A 22502-nucleotide genomic window follows, 5' to 3' on the forward strand; every position below is an offset into this window, starting at 1 on the left:
ATCTCATTTGATACAGTAGTTGAATTAAGCACGGATTTGTCTGCCTCCTTGGCACATCACCACCCACACTAATTGGTCAACTATCAGAGCACACCTTGAGGAAAGTTGGTGCTGGGTGCACGGGCAAAGGGAATGAAAGGTACCGAGAGCTGTGAATCACTCCCTGTGTGCCAGCGTCAGGGCTGCCCTGGCCTCTAACACTAAAGTTTAGTCATTTTTTCTAAAAATATCAATGTTAATGTTTCCTTGAAGAACTCTGGAGCAGATTCTAAAGATCAGGATGGCAGAGGACAAAGATAGAAGTCTAGTAATATCTGGCAAATTTCTAAACATATAGAACCTGTCTTGACACACTAACTGCCAGAATACTTTAAAAAAAAAAAAAAATCTCTGTGTAGATAACTACAACCTTAACATTCTTTTTCTTAAAATACCAACATTGTTATGCACCTAATTTTCAGTTATTTTAATTTTAAAAATTCATATATACAGTGAAAGAATTTAACTGGTAACAAAGATTGTTTCCATGTATTATGGAACTTCAGCTATTCACTATTTTCTAAGTCATATGGAACTTCTTTGGTGCCTACATTACACAGAAAAACTCCACTCTAAGAAACACTACTGATAAATATGAAACCAGTAAAACGACTGCAACTCTATCATTATGACACACTACAAAAAAACCCCAAACCCCACTGCACAGGATAAAAACGATACTCTTTCCAATATTCACAAGCATTCATACAGTTCTGTCAAACTTGACGTTGTTCCTTGCCCAAAAGTTCTTGAAATCTATTATTTAGAAGAAATATCATTGTTAGCAATCCACTTCTAAACAGAAATCAGAAATTAACAGAGAAAATAAAAGTGAAAGGCACCTTCTGGAATTAAAGAGCACTCAAGGACAAAGCACAGAAAGCTTGGCAGAAGGGAAGATATTTTTGGTGGATAATAGGTGGTGATGGGGAAAAGGATGAACATGAATTAGGAGTGAATAAGAGAACAATAGATAATTGAAGCAATATAAACCTTCTAAATTATATCCTGAACAGACATTCATCAAGCTAACAATAAAGAGAGGGCATTAATCCCAAGCCCAGAAAAGTAATTAGGCACCATTCCCAGATCTTCACTGGAAGTTGGACAACCAAGTATCCAGGTTTAACTAATATGCTTCAGTATTATTCAAAAACAAGTTAAATTCAATCTATGGATTTGTTGTGAGTTAAGTACTTATCAATGTATTTAAATGCACTTCTAAAAATCCATTATTCTGTTAACCACTCCTGAAAGTCTTGAAACTTTTAAAGAACAAAGGTAACAGAATTTCTATTGCTCATATTGCTATCATTTCAACAACTTATGTAACATAAAAATCACATCTATTTTTCTTAAATAAATGCAACTTAATTGTTAAAACTTCCCTATATTATTTCACATCACTTAACTTCATGCCGGGTTGTGCTTATGTGTTAAACGAACATAACAAAGACCATTTACAAAAAGTTACATTTGGTGCAGACAGTGTACAAGAGCCTGGGCCAAATTTCTCCATGTTATTCCAGCATAACTCCACAGAAGTCCTTGGGGTTGTCCCAATATAACACGGACCTGCAAGTCTTATAACACCTGGGTATAACCACACCATATCAAAGGTGGCACGCGCTTTAACTATTTATTTTATGACAGGCACACTCCTAACATCACGCTGGTGTTGGAAAGAAACCCAACCGTGAAACAGCTGCTCTCAGAGCAGCAGAGAACCTCCCTGGGATTTAGGGCAAGAAGATAGTAGCACCACCCAGTACAAGGCACCACAAAGGCTTTTTCCTCCAAAAATCATGCAGCAGAGAAAGAGCCAAGTCTTTCTCCACTTCAGTCTAGAAAGCAGTGTTAGCACTGACCTCCAGGCCACCAGATTTCACCCCTATCCCTCCGGTGTTTGGTCCCAAATAATTCACTCGGCAGTAGCGTATTTAAATAAATCAGTAACAAACACGTGCTTTTCCCCCTTCCTTCACTCGGGGAAGCTTTATTTCACCAAAACTCACAAGCCGGCAGCGCCGCCTCCACCCCCTCGCGCCCAGGGGCACGGCACAACGCCACCCCCACCGAGGCCGCGCCGCCGCCGCCGCCGAGGCGCCCGGAGCCCGGGCCCAGCCCCACACCGCGCACGGTGCCTGGGCCGAGGCGGAGGCCAGCACGTCCCGCTCCGCGGGGCCGAGGGGAGGCGCCGGCAGGGCCCACTCCCCCCGGCAAGGCACGGCACGGCGGGGCGGAGCGGGCTCAGGCCGCAGGCGCCCTTCCCGCCGGTGGCCTCTTCCCCGGCCGTGAGGCAGCGCGCGAGCGCCGCGGCGCCATGCTGGGAGCGGCGCTTCCGCCGGGCCGCTGGGGGGGAGGCGGCCGACGGGGCGCGAGCCCCACTGAGCGCCTTCCCGCCCTCCCCGCCAACAATGGCGGCGGCGGCGCGCGCTCAACGGCCGCCCGCGCGACACCGCCCTTCCCAGGAGCTCTCGCGCGCTGGGGGAGGGGAGAGGCGGGACTCCCGCCTCGACCAGCGCCCAGAAGTGCGCGCGCAGCGCCGCCAGCTTCCGCTTTTCTTTCCGCTCCCCGCCGCTCTGACGTCACTTGGCGGGAGGAGCCGGGTGGGGAGGGCGGGCGGCGGCCGCCGGCTCGCGGGGCGGCAGCGCCACCTGACGGCCAGGCTGCGCGGCGGCGCCCGCGGCCCGAGGCCGCCCCCTCACGGCGCGGGAGGGAGATGGCGCTCCCTCCGCGGGCGGGGAAGGGCTGACATCCCCGAGGGGCTGGGCGGCGGCTGGCCGGGCGGGGAAGGGCTCACCCCCTCCGGGGGGCTGGGCGGGCGGAGCAGGGGCGCTGGGTGAGGGCGCTGGGGGCCAGCTCTGCCTTGCCCGTTGCCCCCCCCCCCCGTCATGGGGCGGCCCTCAGGCGCTCTCTGAGGAGAACGGCCGTGACGGCCGCTCTGCAGTCAGCAGGGAGCCGTTCCTCCAGAGGGCGAGGCTGAGCGCCCGGCCGGAGCGGTCGGGCCGTCCTCAGTGTCTTCGGGGCCGCCGGGGGCCGTGGCCTCAACGCCTCCGGGGGCGGCTGTGAGGAGCCGCCGGGGTGTCCGGGCCGTGAGGGGGACGCCGAGCTGCCCTCTGCCTCGCTCCTTCCCCCGCAGCCTTCTCCGCGCTCTGTCTCGGTATGAAACCGCTCACAGCTGGGGCCGGCCGTGCGCCTTTGCAAAACGACTCTTCCTCAGGGCCGTGCCTCAGTTTCCCCAGTGTGAAAGAGCTGTCCGGCTTGAGGACCCGCTGCATGCAGAGCTGAGCGTGCGGAGCCTACCTCTGGTCACAGAATGACAGAACGGTAGGAGCTGGAAGGGACCTCTGTGGGTCATCTAGTCCAACCCTCCTGCTGAAGCAGGGTCACCTACAGCAGGCTGCACAGGACCTTGTCCAGGCGGGTCTTGAATATCTCCAGAGAAGGAGACTCCACAACCTCCCTGGGCAGCCTGTTCCAGTGCTCCGTCACCCTCAGAGTGAAGAAGTTCTTCCTCATGTTCAGACGGAACTTCCTGTGCTTCAGTTTGTGCCCATTGCCCCTTGTCCTGTCTCTGGGCACCACTGAAAAGAGTCTGGGATGCCTTGCCTGCACACCTAAGCACAGGCAGACAGGGCTTAAATGTAAGCTAAAAGCATTTCAGATTTTCAGAAATATTTCTGCAACTGCACACACTGGCGGTAAGCTGCTGCTTTTACACTCAAAGCTACAGTTACTGCCATTGCACTTAGAAATGGCTAATTGCACATCTAAATAGTTACATGCACGCATTTCTGAAAATTAAATCCATAACGTTCTATGGACAATAGAACAATCTGTTCCCCTGTCATACCTGACAGCTGTCACAATAAACCGCACTGACTCAGTCGAGACTGATTCTCTTCAACCTCAGGAAAATAATTATTGCAAATCTGCGATCTGATTAAATTGCCTTGATTTCAGTAGTCTTAATGAATAGCAGAAACTTCATGGATAATGTCAGAGAGTTTTAAGTGCAAAATTTACCCCGAATTCTCAAAGGTATGCAATGCTGGAGGTCAGAGGCACACAACTCTGAAATCATAATTGTGTCTGAACTGTTTGATTGTACCGCAGTTTGTCCTGGAACAGTTGATTACGTTTGTTAGTGGTGAGACAGCCTGAGCTCAGCTCTGACATTTGAACACAAAAGGAGACTTCAGACAAGATGGAAAATTCTTCAAACTGCTAGATTTCATCACAGCTCGGGAGAAGAATGGCTAAAATTAAGCATTTCCGAAAGCATTTAAGATTTGCTTATTTGGTTTGACATATTAAAATGAGCCTGAGTGGGCAGATTTGGACAGTTTCATTTTTTTGTCTTTCTGGTGATATGAAAAGGATTTTCTTCAAAGTCCATTATATTTGGGGGCATGAAAGGGCAGGTTATGGGGAAGGAGGAAGAATAGAAATCCTGGATGCTGGAAGCCAAAGTCAGGCTGTAATCACAGTTCCTTTAATTACCAAGAGTGAAGTCTGGCAAAGCATCAGATCCAGATTTGGAGGCTCAGCCTCTTATCTTGACATCACGACACTCAGGAGGAGTTGATAGAACAGAGAATCAAGGCTTTGAAGCCTGAATTTGAATCCTGTTACAGTACAGCTCTTAGTGCCAGGGGAACTTAATTTTAATTGGTGTCCTTTATCATTTGATTCAGTACAAGTGATAATACATAAAACTCCAATTTCTATTTTTCCTTAATAAATAAAAAACATACTGGACCATATTAATCAAAATATTTTTAAGTACCTGTTAAAAATCAGTTGTCTTAATGTATCCTTCAGGATAGTCTAGTTTCATTTACCTTTTTTGTAATAGCCCTTTCCTAAGTGTTCATTATTGGAATTTATATTTTTAATTGAAATTCTAAATGTATTTTTTCCTTTGAGTTTCTTCCATTATATTATAATGGTATTTATACGTAAAGTAATTATACTTTAAGTAATTATTTAATCTTTTTTATCTTTTTTTTCTTTTCTTGGTGTTTTAAGAGAGCAAACTCATACTGTTCTGTCTTGGTGCTTGCTCAACTACTACAACATTTCCCCCACAACTCTTGAGCATTTTAGATAGTTTCGAGCCACTTTGAAAGATGGGAAGGAATATCAGAGAGATCAAACTTCAAAGTTTAATCAAAATTTGTGGCTGGATAGACACAAGAGACTCAAACGACTGCCCACTATAAGCTGAAGATGAGGAGATACCAGCTCACATCGTTTCTGAGCAGCCACCAGTGAGGGTGTGTGCTAACTGGCGGGGCAGTGAAAAGATACCTACAGCTGAAGCACATGCTGTCTCTTGCCAGAACCGTGGGTGATTTGGGGACGTTCTGAGGAAAGGGGAATAGGGGACACATGGGCAGGTGCGGAGGAAGTAGTGGCAGGCGGAAACCATAGACCATGCAAGAATGCTGGGAGAGGACTGGAGTACAGTGGAAAAACATGGAGAGGTGGGGAGTCGATCGGGGAGTGGGAGGTGCTGAAAGGGGTGAGCCAGGAGGCCGTAGGAACGCAGGATGCATTAGTTCTGCAGAATGCCGGTGTGGTAATCTTAAATCAGAGAACCACTGTGGAACAATTCTATACTTTTCTGAGATAATCATCATGGGGTGATTAGGTGAATTCTGTAGAAACAGTAAGACAATAAATTTTCACTTCCTACCCTGAGATGCTGGATTTTATACATGACTTTTTTTTCCGTTGTGAAGGGCAATTAATTCCTGACTGAGAAAACTGAAGAAAAATACATTGTGATGGAGATGATCGGTTATTCAGTTCTTATTTGATGATTTTATAGGGTTTGTGTCACTCATCCCACATGCTGTTATATTATTTCATAAGGAGGAAAGGGATTTCTCAACAGCTTCTGTTTAGGTGTCAGCCCTGCCAAGTTGCTCCTTGCAGATCCTCGATGAATTCAGTGGACTTCATTAGAAGCCCATGTCTAGTGGCCAAGGATCAAGGCAGGGATGTAGTTAGTTCCTTTCTGAATGCCAGCTAGGGGGAAGAGTAGTGGGGTTGAGAAGAGTCACATAAAATAAGTTAAAATAATTAATTTACGTGGCAAAATTGCAGCAGATAAGTACATCACTGAAAAAGCTCTTTTGGCAAAAAATCATCAGGGGTGAGGAACTAAACTAGTATCTCTAACTAAAGAGACTGTTTAACACAGTTTTGGGGTTTTTAGGTGGAAGCAAGTTTGAGTATGCTGTTTAAATCAGAAATATCATTATACCTGGTGACTAGATAAAACTAGCTCCAGGTATTATTTATAGTACATGTACATTGTTTGGTTTTAATGCTTTGTATCCCCTGTTTGAGACAGCTTATATGTTGCAGCATTTCAGTTATAAGAAGCCTGTCAAAATGACATAAGGACACAGATGATAGCAACAAATAAATCTCCTTGTGTAAATTTTTGGAAGTGAGAGAGATGAGTGAAGATGCACATTTTTCTTTTCATTTTCTAAGTCTCTTAAAAGCCTGCACTTAATCAGATGGGATCTCCCTCTGGAGGTCTTCAAAGACATCAACGTCTTTTCCTCTGACTGTATAAGGAATTTATGTGCTTCATTTGACAGATTGCTTTTTCTATAATATGGAAACTGGATATGTTCCCCAACAACCAGATCCAGGTAATATTCTGCCGATATCTTAACTCCATGTTGAGGCAAGACCTGGTGTGCACCATCTCCTCTCCGACTCCCTCTTGTCTTCCTCCTACATCCCTAGTTTCTCTGGGAAGAAAACTGAACTGTGAGAGCAGCAAGCCTACTCCACCAGGCCTGGTGGATGATCAGGAACCACAGACATTTAAATACCTAAGTTTTAGATGAAAATTAATTGCCTAAAGTATAGAGATCAGATTTCACTCCTCCCTCCCTGACAAAACCGGCACAAGCTTTCAACCTGGAGAAGCATATAGCCTTCCAGGTAAAGTTTTGAACAGGCCACAGGCTCTACCAATGATACTTTTTGCAGATCAAGTGTTCCTGGGTTTTTTTTCACCACACTTTGGTAAACTGAGATACACGTTCCTGCTACCTGCCTATGCTAAAAGCCACAGTGTCAGGTGTGCTGTTGCTTAATACTCTGCTGCAGTTTATGCTCTTTCTTTTTCCTCTAAATGACAAGAAGACCCATGGCAAATGTCGAAACTAAGAAGCTGAAGGAATTAGGTGGAGTTTAAATACTGAATTTAAGATCATCACCTAATGCATAAAAACAGTCATCCGTCTGTGCATGCATACGTTCCTTAATCCCTTATTAATTTATGTAGTATGTATTTCATCTTATATTTTTAATCGTTAATGCTAGTTATCTACTTAAAGTTTTCGGAATTTTAACAATGTTTCTTGTTCCAGAGATCAGAAACAGACATAAGTGATCAAAACAACTTTCAGAAACTTAATTGTTCATGGTATTTGTAACTATTAATGGTATTTGTAAACAGCTGGAGCCCTGTCTTGCTAGAATTAAAAAAGTAATGGCAAAGTATGTGGAAATGTTGTGTTACCACTGCATAATACTGACTTGTATATTTTGCTCCCCTTTGACATCTTACTTTACAAAGACTCTTTCATGGCTTTTTTAATCATAAACAGAAACAGAATAGTGATTATAGATTTTAGCATGTCCTTTTTAGCTTGGGCAAAAGATAACTCTGTTAAAAACCATGAAACACATTCTGTTAAACAAATCAGTTTTATCTCAATTTTGAAGAAAATTTGCTTTGATAAAGTAGCCTTAGGCATCATTCTTGGAGGAAAAGAATAATTTCTATATTCTCAGAGCATGTAAACATATTACTTAGATCATATAAATATTTTTGTATAACACAACAGTTGGAAAATGTGGCCTAAAGCTCAAAAAAATTCTGTCTTGCTGTAAGAGTATGATGGTTACTAAATAGCAATGCCTGCTGTTACCAGAACTTTGAGGTTCAGCCATGTTCCCTGTTCCTTGCTTCAGACATCTTCTGCTGGAATGAGGGGTTGAGAGAGAGGAGTGATCTGTAGCAGCTACTTTTATAAACCTACAGGAGCTTTGCAAAATCTTCAAGACGCTAAAGCACTGGAGATGTTCTGAGGCAGGTGAAGCTGTAAGCGTGAGCCTATCCCAGGGTTTCCCTTATCAAGCTGAGGTTTAGCCTAACTTCTGTTGACTTCTAGTTCTAATATACATTATATTTTTGAGTACTTCGGTGTTATTTGCACTTGCCTCGCTCTTTGTGAAGTAGCATAACTGAAAGCATTCAAAAATTCTGTTTGTCCATGTGAAAGTATTTGGTAAGCTTTATTTATATTTAGAAAAGTAATGTTTATTAAAAAGAACAGGAAAACATTATTGTTTGGAACTACTAAGAGAATTAGAGAAAAAAAAACCTGCTGTGGGATGATTATCAGCAATGATATTTTCTATCCACAAATATTTCAGTTCCATGTAATAGGAAATATTTTAGCAAAACCCCATCAACCACAATAATCCAAATAAAGGGATCTGTTGACATAACTCTGGCAAATAACTGGAAACAAAAAATTCGTAGCCTAATTCTAGGTGGCTAGGATTTCAGCTAGTTCCTCCAATTATGTACCTCAAACAAGGTTTAAAAAGTGTATTTTGGCAAGAGACTTAACTATAGCAATAAAAAGCAAAAACTGCCTAGCAAAAAAGCAACATAACATAGAATTGCAAGATCTGCAGGTTTAAGAGGTGTTTCTAGATACCTCCTTGCAGAGAAGGCTTATGTGCTGCATCAGGTCTTGGGCTGTATGCACACATTCCACGATAAAAGTTGGAAGGATCATAGCTGTATTTTAATAGTTTGTATTAATGTAACACTTAATGAACTTAAAACAGGGACACTGGCTCTCCAATCTTGCTCACCTCTGTATAGTCCTGTTGTGATATTGGCAGGTCTTTTTTTTTAAAAAAAAAAAAAACAAGGGGAAATGGGCTAGAGCACACTTCGAGTGAGAATGTGCATAAAGCGATCAGTAACTCGTTTAGCCCTGCTGGAAAAAACTGTGTAGACAATGTAGAAACCAGCCTAGTTGCAACCCACCCAATACACGTTTAAATTTAAAATTTAAAATGCCAAAGTGATGGCAATTTCCTTTGGAAGCTAAGTGGGTTTTTTTAAAAAAAATGAATTGATATTTGTCAATTCAGCAAACTTCAATTACTTTTCTAAGACAGCTTAATTCTGACAACCTTCCTCTGGGGAAAATACCTTTAGCTGCTAGTTAAGCTATGCAAGCTTCTTCGTAGCCTACCTAGGAAGCTGCTGGAGGCTGCGTACGTATCACACCCAGGCTGGAGGAATCATTCACTGTCATGGAGAATTTTGAATCTTTGGGAAAGTTTTTTTTGAACTGGAGTGAACCCCAATTTAAAAATAATTACTTCCTTTGCAAAAATGAGTTCTTTTATTTGCCATGCTATACTCAGAAGGTTCTTTTGGGTATATCCTGCCAGTTTTTCTTTGTTGCAAAAACTGAATTTTCCTTCTTAGTTTTGTCCAGTTTTCAACCTCACACTTGCAGCTTTTATTCATTTTAGCTTGCATTGGAATTAAATGCTAAGTGTCCTGAGCTGCTTGTGTGACTGCTGCTTAGCATTTGCAGCCATCTGAACAGAATTTCCGAATAATAAAAGAAATACTTGATGGGAAACACCCATCAGGAAGGTTTAGTCTTTTTTTAGCTTAGCTATCTGCATTCCACTTAATGCAGCTTTAACTCATCTTCTTCAGAACTTTAAACAAAATGGAAACATTGCACGGAAGAGAAGGTGATCTGAGATAAAAACTGTAAATGTATGCATTCCAACTTACAGGAATTCTTACTATTTTAGAGTTTGCTGTTATTGCTTGTATTCATGGTAAATTCTTTTATTTAAAAAAAGTTTTGTATGAGAACATTGAAGTGGCAATTTTAGAGTTTGCTGTCATTCACTTGCAAACTGCAGGCTTTGTCATGTCTGAAAAGTTTGGTTTCAAAAGCATTTTCTGAGCCTGTATAATGCACTTTTGCCTTTACTTCAGAAAGAATTAACTTCGTCCCTGCTTGCTAGGAATACTGGGGGTTTCCCACTAAAGCTTTTGAAACCCGTTTCTTTCTTTTAGCATTCCTTTTTTTTTTTTTTTTTACCTCAATGGCATTATGTGTCCCCCAAGAGAAGGCTAAAACAGTTAAGCCCTCACATGTCTCAGACAACTCAAGATACACGTGATCTATACTATGCAAAACACAAAATGGAGGATTACCTTGATAACCCTCTTGCATAAGAGATACATGATAGTATTGCAATTTTTATTTAAAAAACAGCAGGGTTTGTGGAATATTTTTGTCTTCTAGGGGTAATATTTTTTAGTTAAATCATCTTTCATCTCCCAAACATGAGCTTTTTCCATATATCTGCACTTATTTGTAGTATCTTAGTAAACTCTGATAACACAGCAGATAAAAGTACAATTTGAGGTGAACTCTTGGAGTCTAGACCCTTAGTTGCACGAATACTTGGTACTCTGCTTTCTCTCAGTACAGGCACTGCTCTTGGTCAGGCCTGTTGTTCACAAAAAGGGGCCTGTTGCTGACTGCTAACTTTATACTGCTGTCTTGGCCAGTCTGAGTGTTCTTTCTTCTAGTTGTTGGCTTCGTGTACTTTTCTCTAGGTCTCGATAGATGATGTATGTGTTATAGAATGAAGTTAACACAGGTAGCAGTGTTATATTCTGTTGTTTCTTGGCAGGTTTAGCAGCTTTTTTGAACATTTTAATGTAAGTAAATCTGTCCCCTGCTAACTGCAAAGGCTTTTGCCACAGTGCAAAATCGTCATTACACAGCTACTGAAATTTCACCATTATACTATTTGAATAGGAACAATAAATACTAACTGCAAAACATAAAGTAGATTATACACCATATCACTAACTACTTCATCACAAAGATTAGATTAAGGCCAGACAACATTTTCTGAATATACAGTACAAATAAGCTGTTAAATTTTTTACACTAAAACATTACCTATTCCAGACCCTATTTTTGAAACATTGGATTAAAAATCTAAATGCCAGAGAATTTCAGAATCCGTAGAAAGCACAGATGAAGAGATCCAAAGTCTGTTGAGATTTTACTGAAGTTAATTTCTGGAAGAAAAATACTTCAAATGCAGGAGCTGGCCTCAATGTCCTGTCCATTTTATTTCTGGAGAACTCCAAGGCTCATTCGGAGATTTCCCTTCACTGCACTGCAAAAGTCTTAGCTCTGAGATAATTCAAAACACAAGACTTTTAGTTTGGACAAAACTACCTTGGGTAGGTAAGAGCACTCTATTTCCATTTTTACTAAAATTTAAAACACTTTGTAGTTAGTTAGAGTGATTGTTAAGAAGAGTCTTGAGGTGACAACATTCTCTGCTATGGAAAATAACCACACAAGAATGTCATAAAATGAAATCTCAGATCCATAATCCTGAAACTTGTATGAAGGTCATTACATTTTTAAAAAGTTTCTTTCTCCAAATTTGTTTCAAACATGGACCTCAATGTTTGCACAGATTCCTGGTTATATGATAGCTGGTGATACAGTGATCCTAGATCCCTGAGAATGTCAAATCATATGATCGAGTTTGTGGTCCCATAGTACTACCAAGGAAATATGTTCCTTACAATATCAAGCTAACATTATTTTATTGGAATTTCACACAACGAAAGACAGAGGGATCCTAGTTATATCACTAGAATCTGATTTTATTAAGTCACATATGTTATCTAGGAAGAATTTTCAAGAGCACCTAAATGCTTTATAAGAAATGCCACAAACTTTCAGTGGGATTTTTGTGTGTGTGAGGAAATTTGTAGCTCATTTTTCTTACTTCTGCTCAAGAACTTTGCCACATTATGAAATACACTTTGCAAGGTTGTCAATTCAGTAACATTCTGCTACTTTTTTTTTCTGCACTGCAGTTCTATTGCTGGACTTGAAAAACATACCAAATCCTCACCTACCAGCCAAGCAAGCTTGAAAATGTGACCCAACCCCATCTCCTCATACTTTGCACAAGTTTCCAGTCTCACAAGTTGTTCTGCTTACTGCCCATCCCACAGTTTATCCAGAATCTCCATCTGCACTTTGAAGAAATATCTTAATTTCAATGGTAAGCAGATTAACAGATTTCTACATGTTTCTTCTGGTTCCCCCCACCTAAGACCCAGTCTCCAGTTCTTGCAGGTGCCTATTCCTGTGCTCTGACAGAGGAATGTAGTTCATCAGAACCTTGACTTAAACAGGGCTTATTTTCTGATGGCTTTTGCTCTGCTTCTGCAAAGATACATGAAACACTTGGATGGTCTCACATTGCACAGGTTCCAGATATTCTCAAATATTTGAAAAGAAGAACCTTGATATACCTCTTTTATTTTATGGGCTTAGTGTGACCATAAACATATAATCCTTTTTATGTTTTCTGGCAAGAGCAATAGCAATATTGCTGTTTCCTGAGGTGGCCGTATGATTCTGAAGTATGTAAATACACAACAAATAAAGAAGTCAACATCTGAAAAAATCATAACCTAAGTTGCATATGATGAATAAATGCTCTCTGCTTTTATATAATGCACCAATTACGTTAACTATTTACTCTCCTGAAGCTTTAAAGATAAATATGAAACACTCACTAATACTTATGAACAGCCTAAAGCAGGATTTCCCCAAATTTTGTTTGTGGGGCCTCTTAATGTGCACACGGGACCATGATTGGACTATCCAACAAAATTCATCAACAGCACAGTATCTTCTCAGTAGGATAGCTACAGCTAGGATGGGCAACATAAAACCTTTGTCACATACTAGTGGCAGATAGTCATGCTTTGGAAACTACTAGCCTTTCAGAATGTTATGACAACTACTTAAGGACCAAAGTTTTAAACATTAACTTGAACAGCCCAAGGGTTTCACACTGTGCTATAACTCAGTAATCTCACCTTCTGTAATTTCATATTACTCCATTCAGCGTCATGTTGAAATGTACTTTGCAAATTTTCTGAAGGACCTTGAAAGTCAAGGGGAGTTGTCTGTTTGACTAATTATCTAATTTTATTATTTTCTCCTGGCATTTAATTTTCTCAGAATCTCATTATAGAGGTAATATATACCATATGCTATACATTTTTGGAGAGTGATGGTATTCTGCAACACAAATTATTTCAAACTGCATGAAGGGTCAACTGCAAAAATGCCCTCTGAATTTTTTGAGTGCTAGTCCATCCATCACATGGAGGTTTCTTTATCAACTTGGCTTTTGAAAAAGGACAGATTTTGTCTCCTCATATTACAACTTTTCTTCAGGAGGCTTTTGGCAGAACCCGAACTGGGATTGCTGAAAACAGTTTATAGAATATTTTTTACAAAACCAGACTGCATGTGTTTTCTCCAAATTTGGTTTCAAATTCAATTCCACTGAAGTAAGATGCAGATTCGAACTTACTGCTCCTTCCGATCACAACAAGAAGCAGGACACAAAAAAATGCCATATCCTAATGGGAAATGGTTACGTTATTAAAAATAGTCAGATTAGAGAAAAATGTACTCTGTACGAAGTGCTATGTTCATCAGTAGTCCCTCAAATTTGTGACATAAAAGACTTTCTTTTAAATTAATAATTACAGCCCCTAAGCCAACATTTACCTGACTTCACAGAATCACAGAATCATAGAATAGTAGGGGTTGGAAGGGACCTCTGTGGGTCATCTAGTCCAACACTCCTGCAGAAGCAGGGTCACCTACAGCAGGCTGCACAGGACCTTGTCCAGGCGGGTCTTGAATATCTCCAGAGAAGGAGACTCCACAACCTCCCTGGGCAGCCTCTTCCAGTGCTCCGTCCCCCTCAGAGGGAAGAAGTTCTTCCTCATGTTCAGACGGAACTTCTTGTGCTTCAGTTTGTGCCTATTGCCCCTTGTCCTGTCACTGGGCACCACTGAAAAGAGCTTGGCCCCATCCTCCTGACACCCATCCTTCAGATATTTGTAAGTATATATTAGGTCCCCTCACAGCCTTCTCTTCTTCAGGCTGAACAAGCCCAGCTCCCTCAGCCTCTCCTGGTAGGGGAGATGTTCCAGTCCCCTCACCATCCTTGTAGCCCTCCGCTGGACTCTCTCCAGTAGCTCTTCATCTTTCTTGAACTGGGGAGTCCAGAACTGGACACAGTACTCCAGATGAGGCCTCACCAGGGCAGTGTAGAGGGGAAGGAGAACCTCCCTCGACCTGCTGGCCACACTCTTCTTGATGCACCCCAGGATTCCACTGGCTTTCTTGGCAGCCAGGGCACACTGCTGGCTCATGGTTAACCTGTCGTCCACCAGCACACCCAGGTACCTCTCCACAGAGCTGCTCTCCAGCAGGTCCACCCCAAGCCTGTACTGGTGCATGGGGTTGTTCCTCCCCAGGTGCAGGACCCTGCATTTGCCTTTGTTGAACCTCATCAGATTCCTCTCTGCCCAACTTTCCAGCCTATCCAGGTCACGTTGAATGGCAGCACAGCCTTCTGGTGTATCCATCACACCTCCCAGTTTGGTGTCATCAGCAAACTTGCTGAGAGTACATTCTAACTCTTCATCCAGGTCATTGATGAAGAAGTTGAACAAGACTGGGCCCAGTACTGACCCCTGGGGGACACCACTAGTTACCGGCCTCCAACTAGACTCAGCACCGCTGACGACGACCCTCTGAGCTCTGCCATTCAGCCAGTTCTCAATCCACTTCACTGACCACTCATCCAGTCCACACTTCCTCAGCTTCCCTAGGAGGATATAATGGGAGACTGTGTCGAAAGCCTTGCTGAAGTCAAGGTAGACAACATCTACGGCTCTCCCTTCGTCTACCCAGCCAGACTTTATTATTAAGAGCTGACTGTGGCTATTTATTCACTGATAACAATGCATCATTGCTGAAGTAATCAGCAGTTCTCCGACTCTTTTTCCAAGCAGGCAGAAAACAAGAATAAATGCCAGAAACTTTGCAAAGTTCAACTCACCGTGTCTCCACCTATCATCTCCAGAGCATGTATAACTGAAATACAGAAAATGCAAATCTCACAGACACACCGAGGAAATAAGAATGTACAAAGCTCCGTGCATCGCCCCTGTCTTAGACAAGTCATTTCCCATTTTCCTCCCCTTAACCTCCTACTCTCTTCTCCCTGGTGATTGTTAGTTCAGCACTTGGCTCTCCTACCTGGGTAGACATCCCATGTCTGCAGAAGATGAACGAAAAGGAGATAATAATAACTGTATTATTTCTCATGAAAAAGTCATCACAAGTTTGCAACCATTCTCCTCCTCTAGTTTTGGAGTTTCAATTTGATAGGGTAAAGAGAAGAACAAACTTTCAAAGCATGGGAGGAATGGGAGAAGGAATTTGTGCTTCACTCTGATATGTTCTTTACTAGTTTTTGCTCTTGTACAACTAAATTAGAGAAGAAGAAACTATTGCAGGGCAATTTTCAGGTAGCTTAAATTCCACCTAAGTTCCAGTGCCTCATTAATGAAAACAGCAAAGTACCTCTCAGAGAAGTGCTTCAGAGTGGCTAAGCAAGGCACTGAGCAGGAATACAAGAGGTACAAGGACTTAGCAGAATTTAAGCCACCTAAATGTAAGGTTAAGAAGCTTACTTTGCCAGGCCCAGTTACTGATCGTAGTTGTAGGCTTGACTGCTGCACTGTTTTGAACATTTACATTGAATGAACTCAACCTAATTTGAATAAAGCAAATTAATTGTCAAAGACTTAAAACTTCCAGATTCCTTTCTCATTGGATATGGTTACTTGATTAAAATATTTACAAGCCACACAGAAGAATGCATATCTTCTAAGGAGTCAGAATTAACTTCAAAGGCTACAGCTTTGAATAGATTTTTGTGGATTTATCACCTCCTACATGTCCTTGTCTGTTTATCTTGTCTTGCTTCTTTGGTGAACTTCTGGTATTTGTGGAAAGAAGAAAGAAAATACAGGCCAGAAGCAGACAAAATGTAGGACAGATGCTATGGAAATTTCCGTATTACGTCTCAGCAAATTATTCCAGACTGAATCTGAACTCTTGTGGTCTAAGCTTATATAATGATTATCAAACTTGTCGCTCAGTAACGATTGTATAATGAGGATAAAATTTACCTGATTGTAGTACAAGGATGGAACAAAGAAATGAATGAAAACAAGTGAATAATCAAGGAAGGAGAAACTGGAAAGCCAGATCATCCATCTTCCTGCCAGTAAAGGGCTGTTTTCTGTAACCATTTCCAGAGTTCAGCTGGCTTAGCTTTACATGTCAAAAGCAATGGAGCTTTCACAAATCTCCTTTAGAACACTACAGTTTCACTTAAAACAAAGATTTACTCACAGTGAAAGGTGATGGCACAGCTACTCCGTTAACACTACCCACTGCTGTACAGAGACTAGGTCTCCTGACATTGTACTGGCCACTCTCATGACTGTGCAGCCTCCTCCAAGTCTTGGAGTTTAGAGTCTGAAGGCCAAATCCTGACAAAGATATTCACTGTGAATACTATCTTAATTACCTAAATTATCTGTTTGGGTCATCTTGTCTCCGTTACTCCTAGGGAGTGGTATCTCGCTCTTTGTTTGACCCAGCTGAACAACATAGCATTCAATGCAAATATTAGACCATCAGTGTCCTGCCTTAAACCAACAAGCAGGTTTGGTTTAGATCTTTCTAAACATGTTTAAAGAGGCATGATGTAAATCTGGGTGTAACGTGAGCCCCCGTAAGGTCTCCCCGGTTCCTGTGTCAGGGCTAGCAGATATGATGCTCTGGGCCTGACATGCTGCTCACCAGCTTACACAGCAGAGATGGCAAAGTGCAGGGGAAAATGGTATGACAGAGGCTCCTTTAATGGGTTCCTCCTGAATTAGGAAGGACTCTCGTTTCTTTAAGAACAGTTATTTTTATGGGATTCGCTTGGAAGTTACACCTATGTGCAAATCCATATTATAGATAAAAATGGACAACCATAATCCTAAGAGGAAACTGGACCCAGATAGGCAACACTTGCCAACAGCTAATTCTTCAGCTTTTCCAGATATTGTTTAGATAGAGGTGACCTTGTTTCATCAGGCATCAGCCCTGAGAAGAGGACTCATCTGGAGAACCCTGAATGGCCAGTGGGGAGAGATACCCAGTTATGTGGTCCTGGCGCAGACACCGGCAGGCTGCAGAGGGGCTACTGGAGCACCAAGCTTGTCTGGATGGTTAGTTCTAAGCGGTTCCTTTCCAGTGCCTGGGCTTCACAGCTTGCCCCCTTCTCTCTCTGATACAATAGAGGAAGCTGTGACAACTCACTTAGGTGCCCTAAATAATGCCAACAGTGACAGAAATCTTTTCGGCTGTTATAAAAGCTAAGATGGGCTCCCAGAGAGCATTTCCAGTTTGCTGCCATGTTGGTAAGACTATTTGCAGCAGCCAACAACACTAGCAGGATTTCTACACAATCACTGAGTTGAGGGAAGAACCATGACTATTCACTTTGTCCAGGGTATGATTTCATAACACTTCTTTTTGACTAATATCTGTCAAATATCTTCAGTTTTTTACTTGACTGAAATGCTACTCCTGGAAATAACCTGTGCTGTTTTGAGACTATGTAAGGATAGGATAACATCACTGATGTGAAGTCGCATAGTAGTTCCTGGTTAATTGTGGTTATCAGCTGGGTCCTGCTCAGTACAATTTGAAGAAACGGAAATGTAGAAAAACGTTATGTTTCAGAAGCTATGCTGAATAGTTTATTGCCACTGCAAACTGAGCTGGTTGCATGCACAAAGAGAGTATGTAGCTTAATATGAAGACTTGAAGCAAAACAAGCAAGGAAGAATGGCTGAAGATACCACTTAAGAGTTGACAAGAAAACCTCTGGTCAGAACAAAACAAACAATAATAAATAATATTAGAAGGTCATGAGTGATGTAAAAAAAAATTCCCATTCAAGGTGGAAGGGGAGTTTTGCAAGGTAGGTGGGCAGAGAAGACAAATTTATAATGAGGGTGCAGAGACTCAGTGGTGTGTTTAAGGAAGTGCTGTGTTAGCCATGATGTTACCTAGATCACCATCCCAAACTGAGAAACAACATGAATGATATTTGAGGCATGTATATAGGGTTGCTTTTAAATCTTCAAAATTTTGGTCCACTAGTTCAAATAAATGTTACTTTTACTTTAAGATCTCTATATAGGCATTAAAGGTACCACCGATTACAGACAGCTGACAAGGAAAAACAATTCCCAAATTTAGATTTGTTGAGAAAGCACAGGAAATATATATGGGACTGGTCTAAGGGTGGAAACTCAGGGACCATACTGAATTCATAAATCGAACAGAAGTATCATTTATCTTGTACCACTCAGAACAGACAGATGTTGTATGCTTCTGGAAAACGAATGAGCATTTTTTTTTAATGGGCACCATTGTATGAATTGTTTTCAGCTCAATTTCTTCCGCTTGTAACAGAGTTGGCAGCATACACAAGCTGTATTTTTTCCCTCTTCACTCTACTGTTTACTGTTCGGTGTACTTGTAGATTTGTCTCTTCTTATTAATTAGAAAGAAACAAAAAGTTCAACAATTATCACTTAAATGCATGTAATAACTATTGAAGAGGAGATTCGAACATTGGCTTTGCTCCTGGTGGCTGCCTGCAAGGACCAGAGCGCCCCAGCCTGGAGAAGGTGACAGCCTTTCCTCCTTTCTATACATAAAATAGGAGATTTGCAGTCAGTAACAAGTACATTTACTTAGGAATGCCCCTGCAGGATAGATCTTAATCACTCTTTCACTGTGAACTCTAGCAGCAAGGATTTAGCCAGGATCTCTGTCAGGGTGCTGCTAGGTATGATAGCCTGTATCTGTACGACCAAGGTGACTATTTTTACGTCTAAGACTTAGCAGTAATGGTTGCTTTTGACAACATTTTTACGCCATGCTGTCTTTATTTAGTTAATTTCTTTCCACTAGAAAGACATTTTTTCACAACCCCATTTCTAAATAATAGAAATAAGTAACTTGACAGCGACATACATTTGCTTGAACCAGAATCATGGGGGGAGTTTTCAGTCTGCGTAATAACGCATGACTGCTGCTACAATTTCAGAGAATGCCCCTGCAAGATAATTTTTTTTTTTTTAATTCTTAGAGGCTTTCCTAGAATACCTATTTACATAGCAAAAAAATCAAGAACAGGACTGCATCGTTGCATCTGTACAGTTTTTGAAATGTTTTGACACATTCTGTGAGATTTACTAGGCAATTTCACATGCTTGTCTGGCAATTTATAATCCATTATTTTGCACTACAAGCTGCATCCTTGAGTTTATTTTATGACATAGACATAAAGTAAACTAAATGACAACAGCCCCTGGCCTCTCCCTTTTATCTATGGCAATGACCTTCAGTAAGCAGAATCCAAGGGATGTTGAGCATGCATTTTGATATATATTTATATTAATGGGAATGTTTCTGAGTAAATGAGGAAGCAAGCCTTGTCTTAGGGTAGAGTAACAATGCAATTATTTAATAAACCATGTGTCACAAGAATCTCTCAGGGTCAGTATCACATCAAAAGGTGCACTGTTTTGGAACCAACTTTGGGCCTCGGTTTTCTAATATGAGCTGCTGAGAAAAATTTGTAAAAATCTGTCTGTCTTCTCTGTGAAGGGTTTCAGCAGTAAAGTTGGGATACGTATGAAACACAGCACAAAACTCCCACACAGTTAAGGGCAGAATTCGTCCCCCAAAATTGAAGATAGATTAGTATTAAAGGAGAGAAGTAATGAAGTATTTTATACCATAATTTTGATGTTAATATGGACATTATACTTTAAGTTCTACTTTCTTTCATCTAATCAGCAAGCAATGAAGCAACTCTGCGTTATAAGCGCTAGAAGTAAAAGGAGAACTGCAGACAGAAAAAATAAAACACACTGGGTAAAAGACTAAGGCTCCAAGGTATATAGCAGATTTACATGGAAAATAACATTTAAAAGCTGGAGGAGGGGAAGAGAGAGGAAGGAAAGGTATGCCTGACCTGCAGTTTAAGATTAATTTGTGCTATAAGGTCAGGAACGTTGGAATTTTAAGGGTTTGTTTTGCCCGGTATTTGGAGTCACTTCATATTTTTGTACTAGAGCTGAACTTCTCCAATGATAAACATGTTTAGCTCCAGGCATTTGGTTTGTCACCAGCTGGGAGCAGGGGGAAAGCCTTGCTTATTCTCCAGAGTAGTGAGAACTCACTTGGAAAGCTGCTATTCCTCCAGTTCCAAGAAACACAGCTAATTTACTCAGCCCTTTTTTTCTGGAAAGGTTATAGCTGGATGATTCTTATTACAGAGTGTTTTTCATTTTGTCCTAAATCTTCTTGTTTTCATTTTGGACATTGGTCTACAGAGCATCATGATGTGTACCAATACAGACAGAAAAAAACCTATTTATTTTATTTTATTGTAGGCCATATTGTAACCTGTCCTCCATATTATTTTAGTAAAATAAGAATACAGAAAACACTGTTATTTAGCAGAAGCAGTGCTCTGGGTTAGGTGGCACAGTGCTACAGTGCCACTACACTAAAAAAGGCCATTTTTCAGCACAAAGAAATATATTTTCTCTCAGAGTAAACCTGAGCTCTGTCCCTTTGGAACTGTCTGTAGTCTCCGGGAATATATGCTGTATGTGGCATGGTATGTGATCTTGCAGGAGCAGGAGAAACTGAGCCAATGTTCCCATTTTAAAAAGAAAAGGAAAATAAAAAAACAAAGTTTGAAGTTCAGGCTAATAAAGTGTGGCCAATCTGAAGTAATACATTTGTCTAATGTACAAGCCTATTATACTTGTACTGTAGGTTTATATTCTTAATTACGTAATTCACATTAATTGTCACTGTATAGCACTCAGTGCAACTCCTTCTCCTCCTGTAACCAACCTCAAATGCTACCACTTATTTAAAACACACTTGGAACAAAAAAGTAGCTTATATTACCTCCATCTCCATGTGTTTTTCTTCCTTGTCATGGGCCTTCAATTCCTTTTCAGAATGATCATCGCAGTCTTCTAAATGACAGATGTGTTGATATTTAGTAAGTTCATGTTTAGCTTGCTTTCCTTGAGAAACATTCCTTCTATGAGGACCATTGAAAAATGCCTCATACAGTGGCAGTTCTGTAAACACATCATCTCTACCATCTGCTTCGTCCTCTTCAGATGAAAGATCTTCTGCTTCTCCTGCCTCGCAAATATGGAGTTTAGTATTGGCTTCATGTGATAAAAATTCGAAATCAGAAAATGTGATAGCACTTGGTTTGTGCTTTATGACTCTGATCTCATGACTCCTTTCTGGTTTCTTGTCTGAATTTTTTCCTGTAAAGACTGGCCATTCTCTGTGGGAGGGAAGGTTTAAAGGATCTTCCTTTGGCTTGTGCCTTGCAGAACAGAGTAATTCTTCACAAAGGTGCTTTGTCTCAGACTGATGGGTAGCACTGACACATCCTGCAGCCATGCCAGATTGCAAGGATGTTTCATTGTGGTCTAATAAGGATGACACAGACAGCAAACTCAACTCAGGTGCCAGTAAAACATTCTGAAATTCAGATGGACTTGCCTGTTGTTCTATCTTTCTTTGGTATGTTTCATCCTTTGCTTCCTTTGGAGTCCCCAGGCACTTGGCAGATGTAAGGTAAGGTGAGCCCTGTTCTTCTTCATAGGTGTTAGTTTCCATTCCAGTGAGTTTCATCCATCAGAGATCAAAATGACTTAATTCTTGATTTTCTTAAGAAACATAACTCTGCATATGTACCCAGGAAAGATCTTCTTATTTTTCAAAAACCATGATCACACAATCATTATTAAAGTCTGGATTCTCATACAAGACACTTGAATTCTCTCTGCTCCTGGAAAAAAAAAAAAATTATTGATGGTGACATGCTTATATTGGAGTGCATCTGCAAAAGTGATCCTGAAACATGAAATTCCCATATTGAATTTACTTATAAGTGTCTTCAAAAATGTTTGATGTATGCAGATTAAATGAACTTAAAACATTAGAACCTTGACTTGTTTAGCTTAGAGACTAGGAAAGAACTGGCAAATGCAGAAATGGTTTTTAAATATTGACTTTGTGTTGGTTATTGACACAATGGTTCAGAATCATTCAAAGTAATGCTAGATATATGCTTTTACCGAAACATGCCTCTGTTCACTATATTTTTATTGTCGGTTAAATCACCGTAAACTTTTACACTGCTCTGATAAAGCTACTAAAATGTCATGGGGAAGAGCAAGGAGCCAAAGTAATTGACAGAAAAGAAAGAAGGTTTCAATATAGGTAGAATTTTCTGTCTCCTGGCTTCTGTGAATTGCC

At 41.1% G+C, this 22502-nt stretch overlaps 1 protein-coding gene across 2 annotated transcripts in view; it reads right to left on the bottom strand.

Annotated features, from left to right (window-relative positions):
• The window catches only part of STARD13 (StAR related lipid transfer domain containing 13), a 267832-nt gene that overhangs the window by 241502 nt on the left and 3828 nt on the right, over nucleotides 1-22502 (bottom strand). For both annotated transcript variants that reach the window (XM_075420301.1, XM_075420308.1), the window contains exon 2: nucleotides 21126-22032. In XM_075420301.1, coding sequence (XP_075276416.1) covers nucleotides 21126-21875 — 750 coding nt within the window. In that variant the 5' untranslated portion in view covers nucleotides 21876-22032. The remainder of the gene's footprint in view (nucleotides 1-21125; nucleotides 22033-22502) is intronic.

The sequence above is a fragment of the Opisthocomus hoazin genome, chromosome 1 (genome assembly GCF_030867145.1).
Source record: "Opisthocomus hoazin isolate bOpiHoa1 chromosome 1, bOpiHoa1.hap1, whole genome shotgun sequence".
Lineage (NCBI taxonomy): Eukaryota > Metazoa > Chordata > Aves > Opisthocomiformes > Opisthocomidae > Opisthocomus > Opisthocomus hoazin.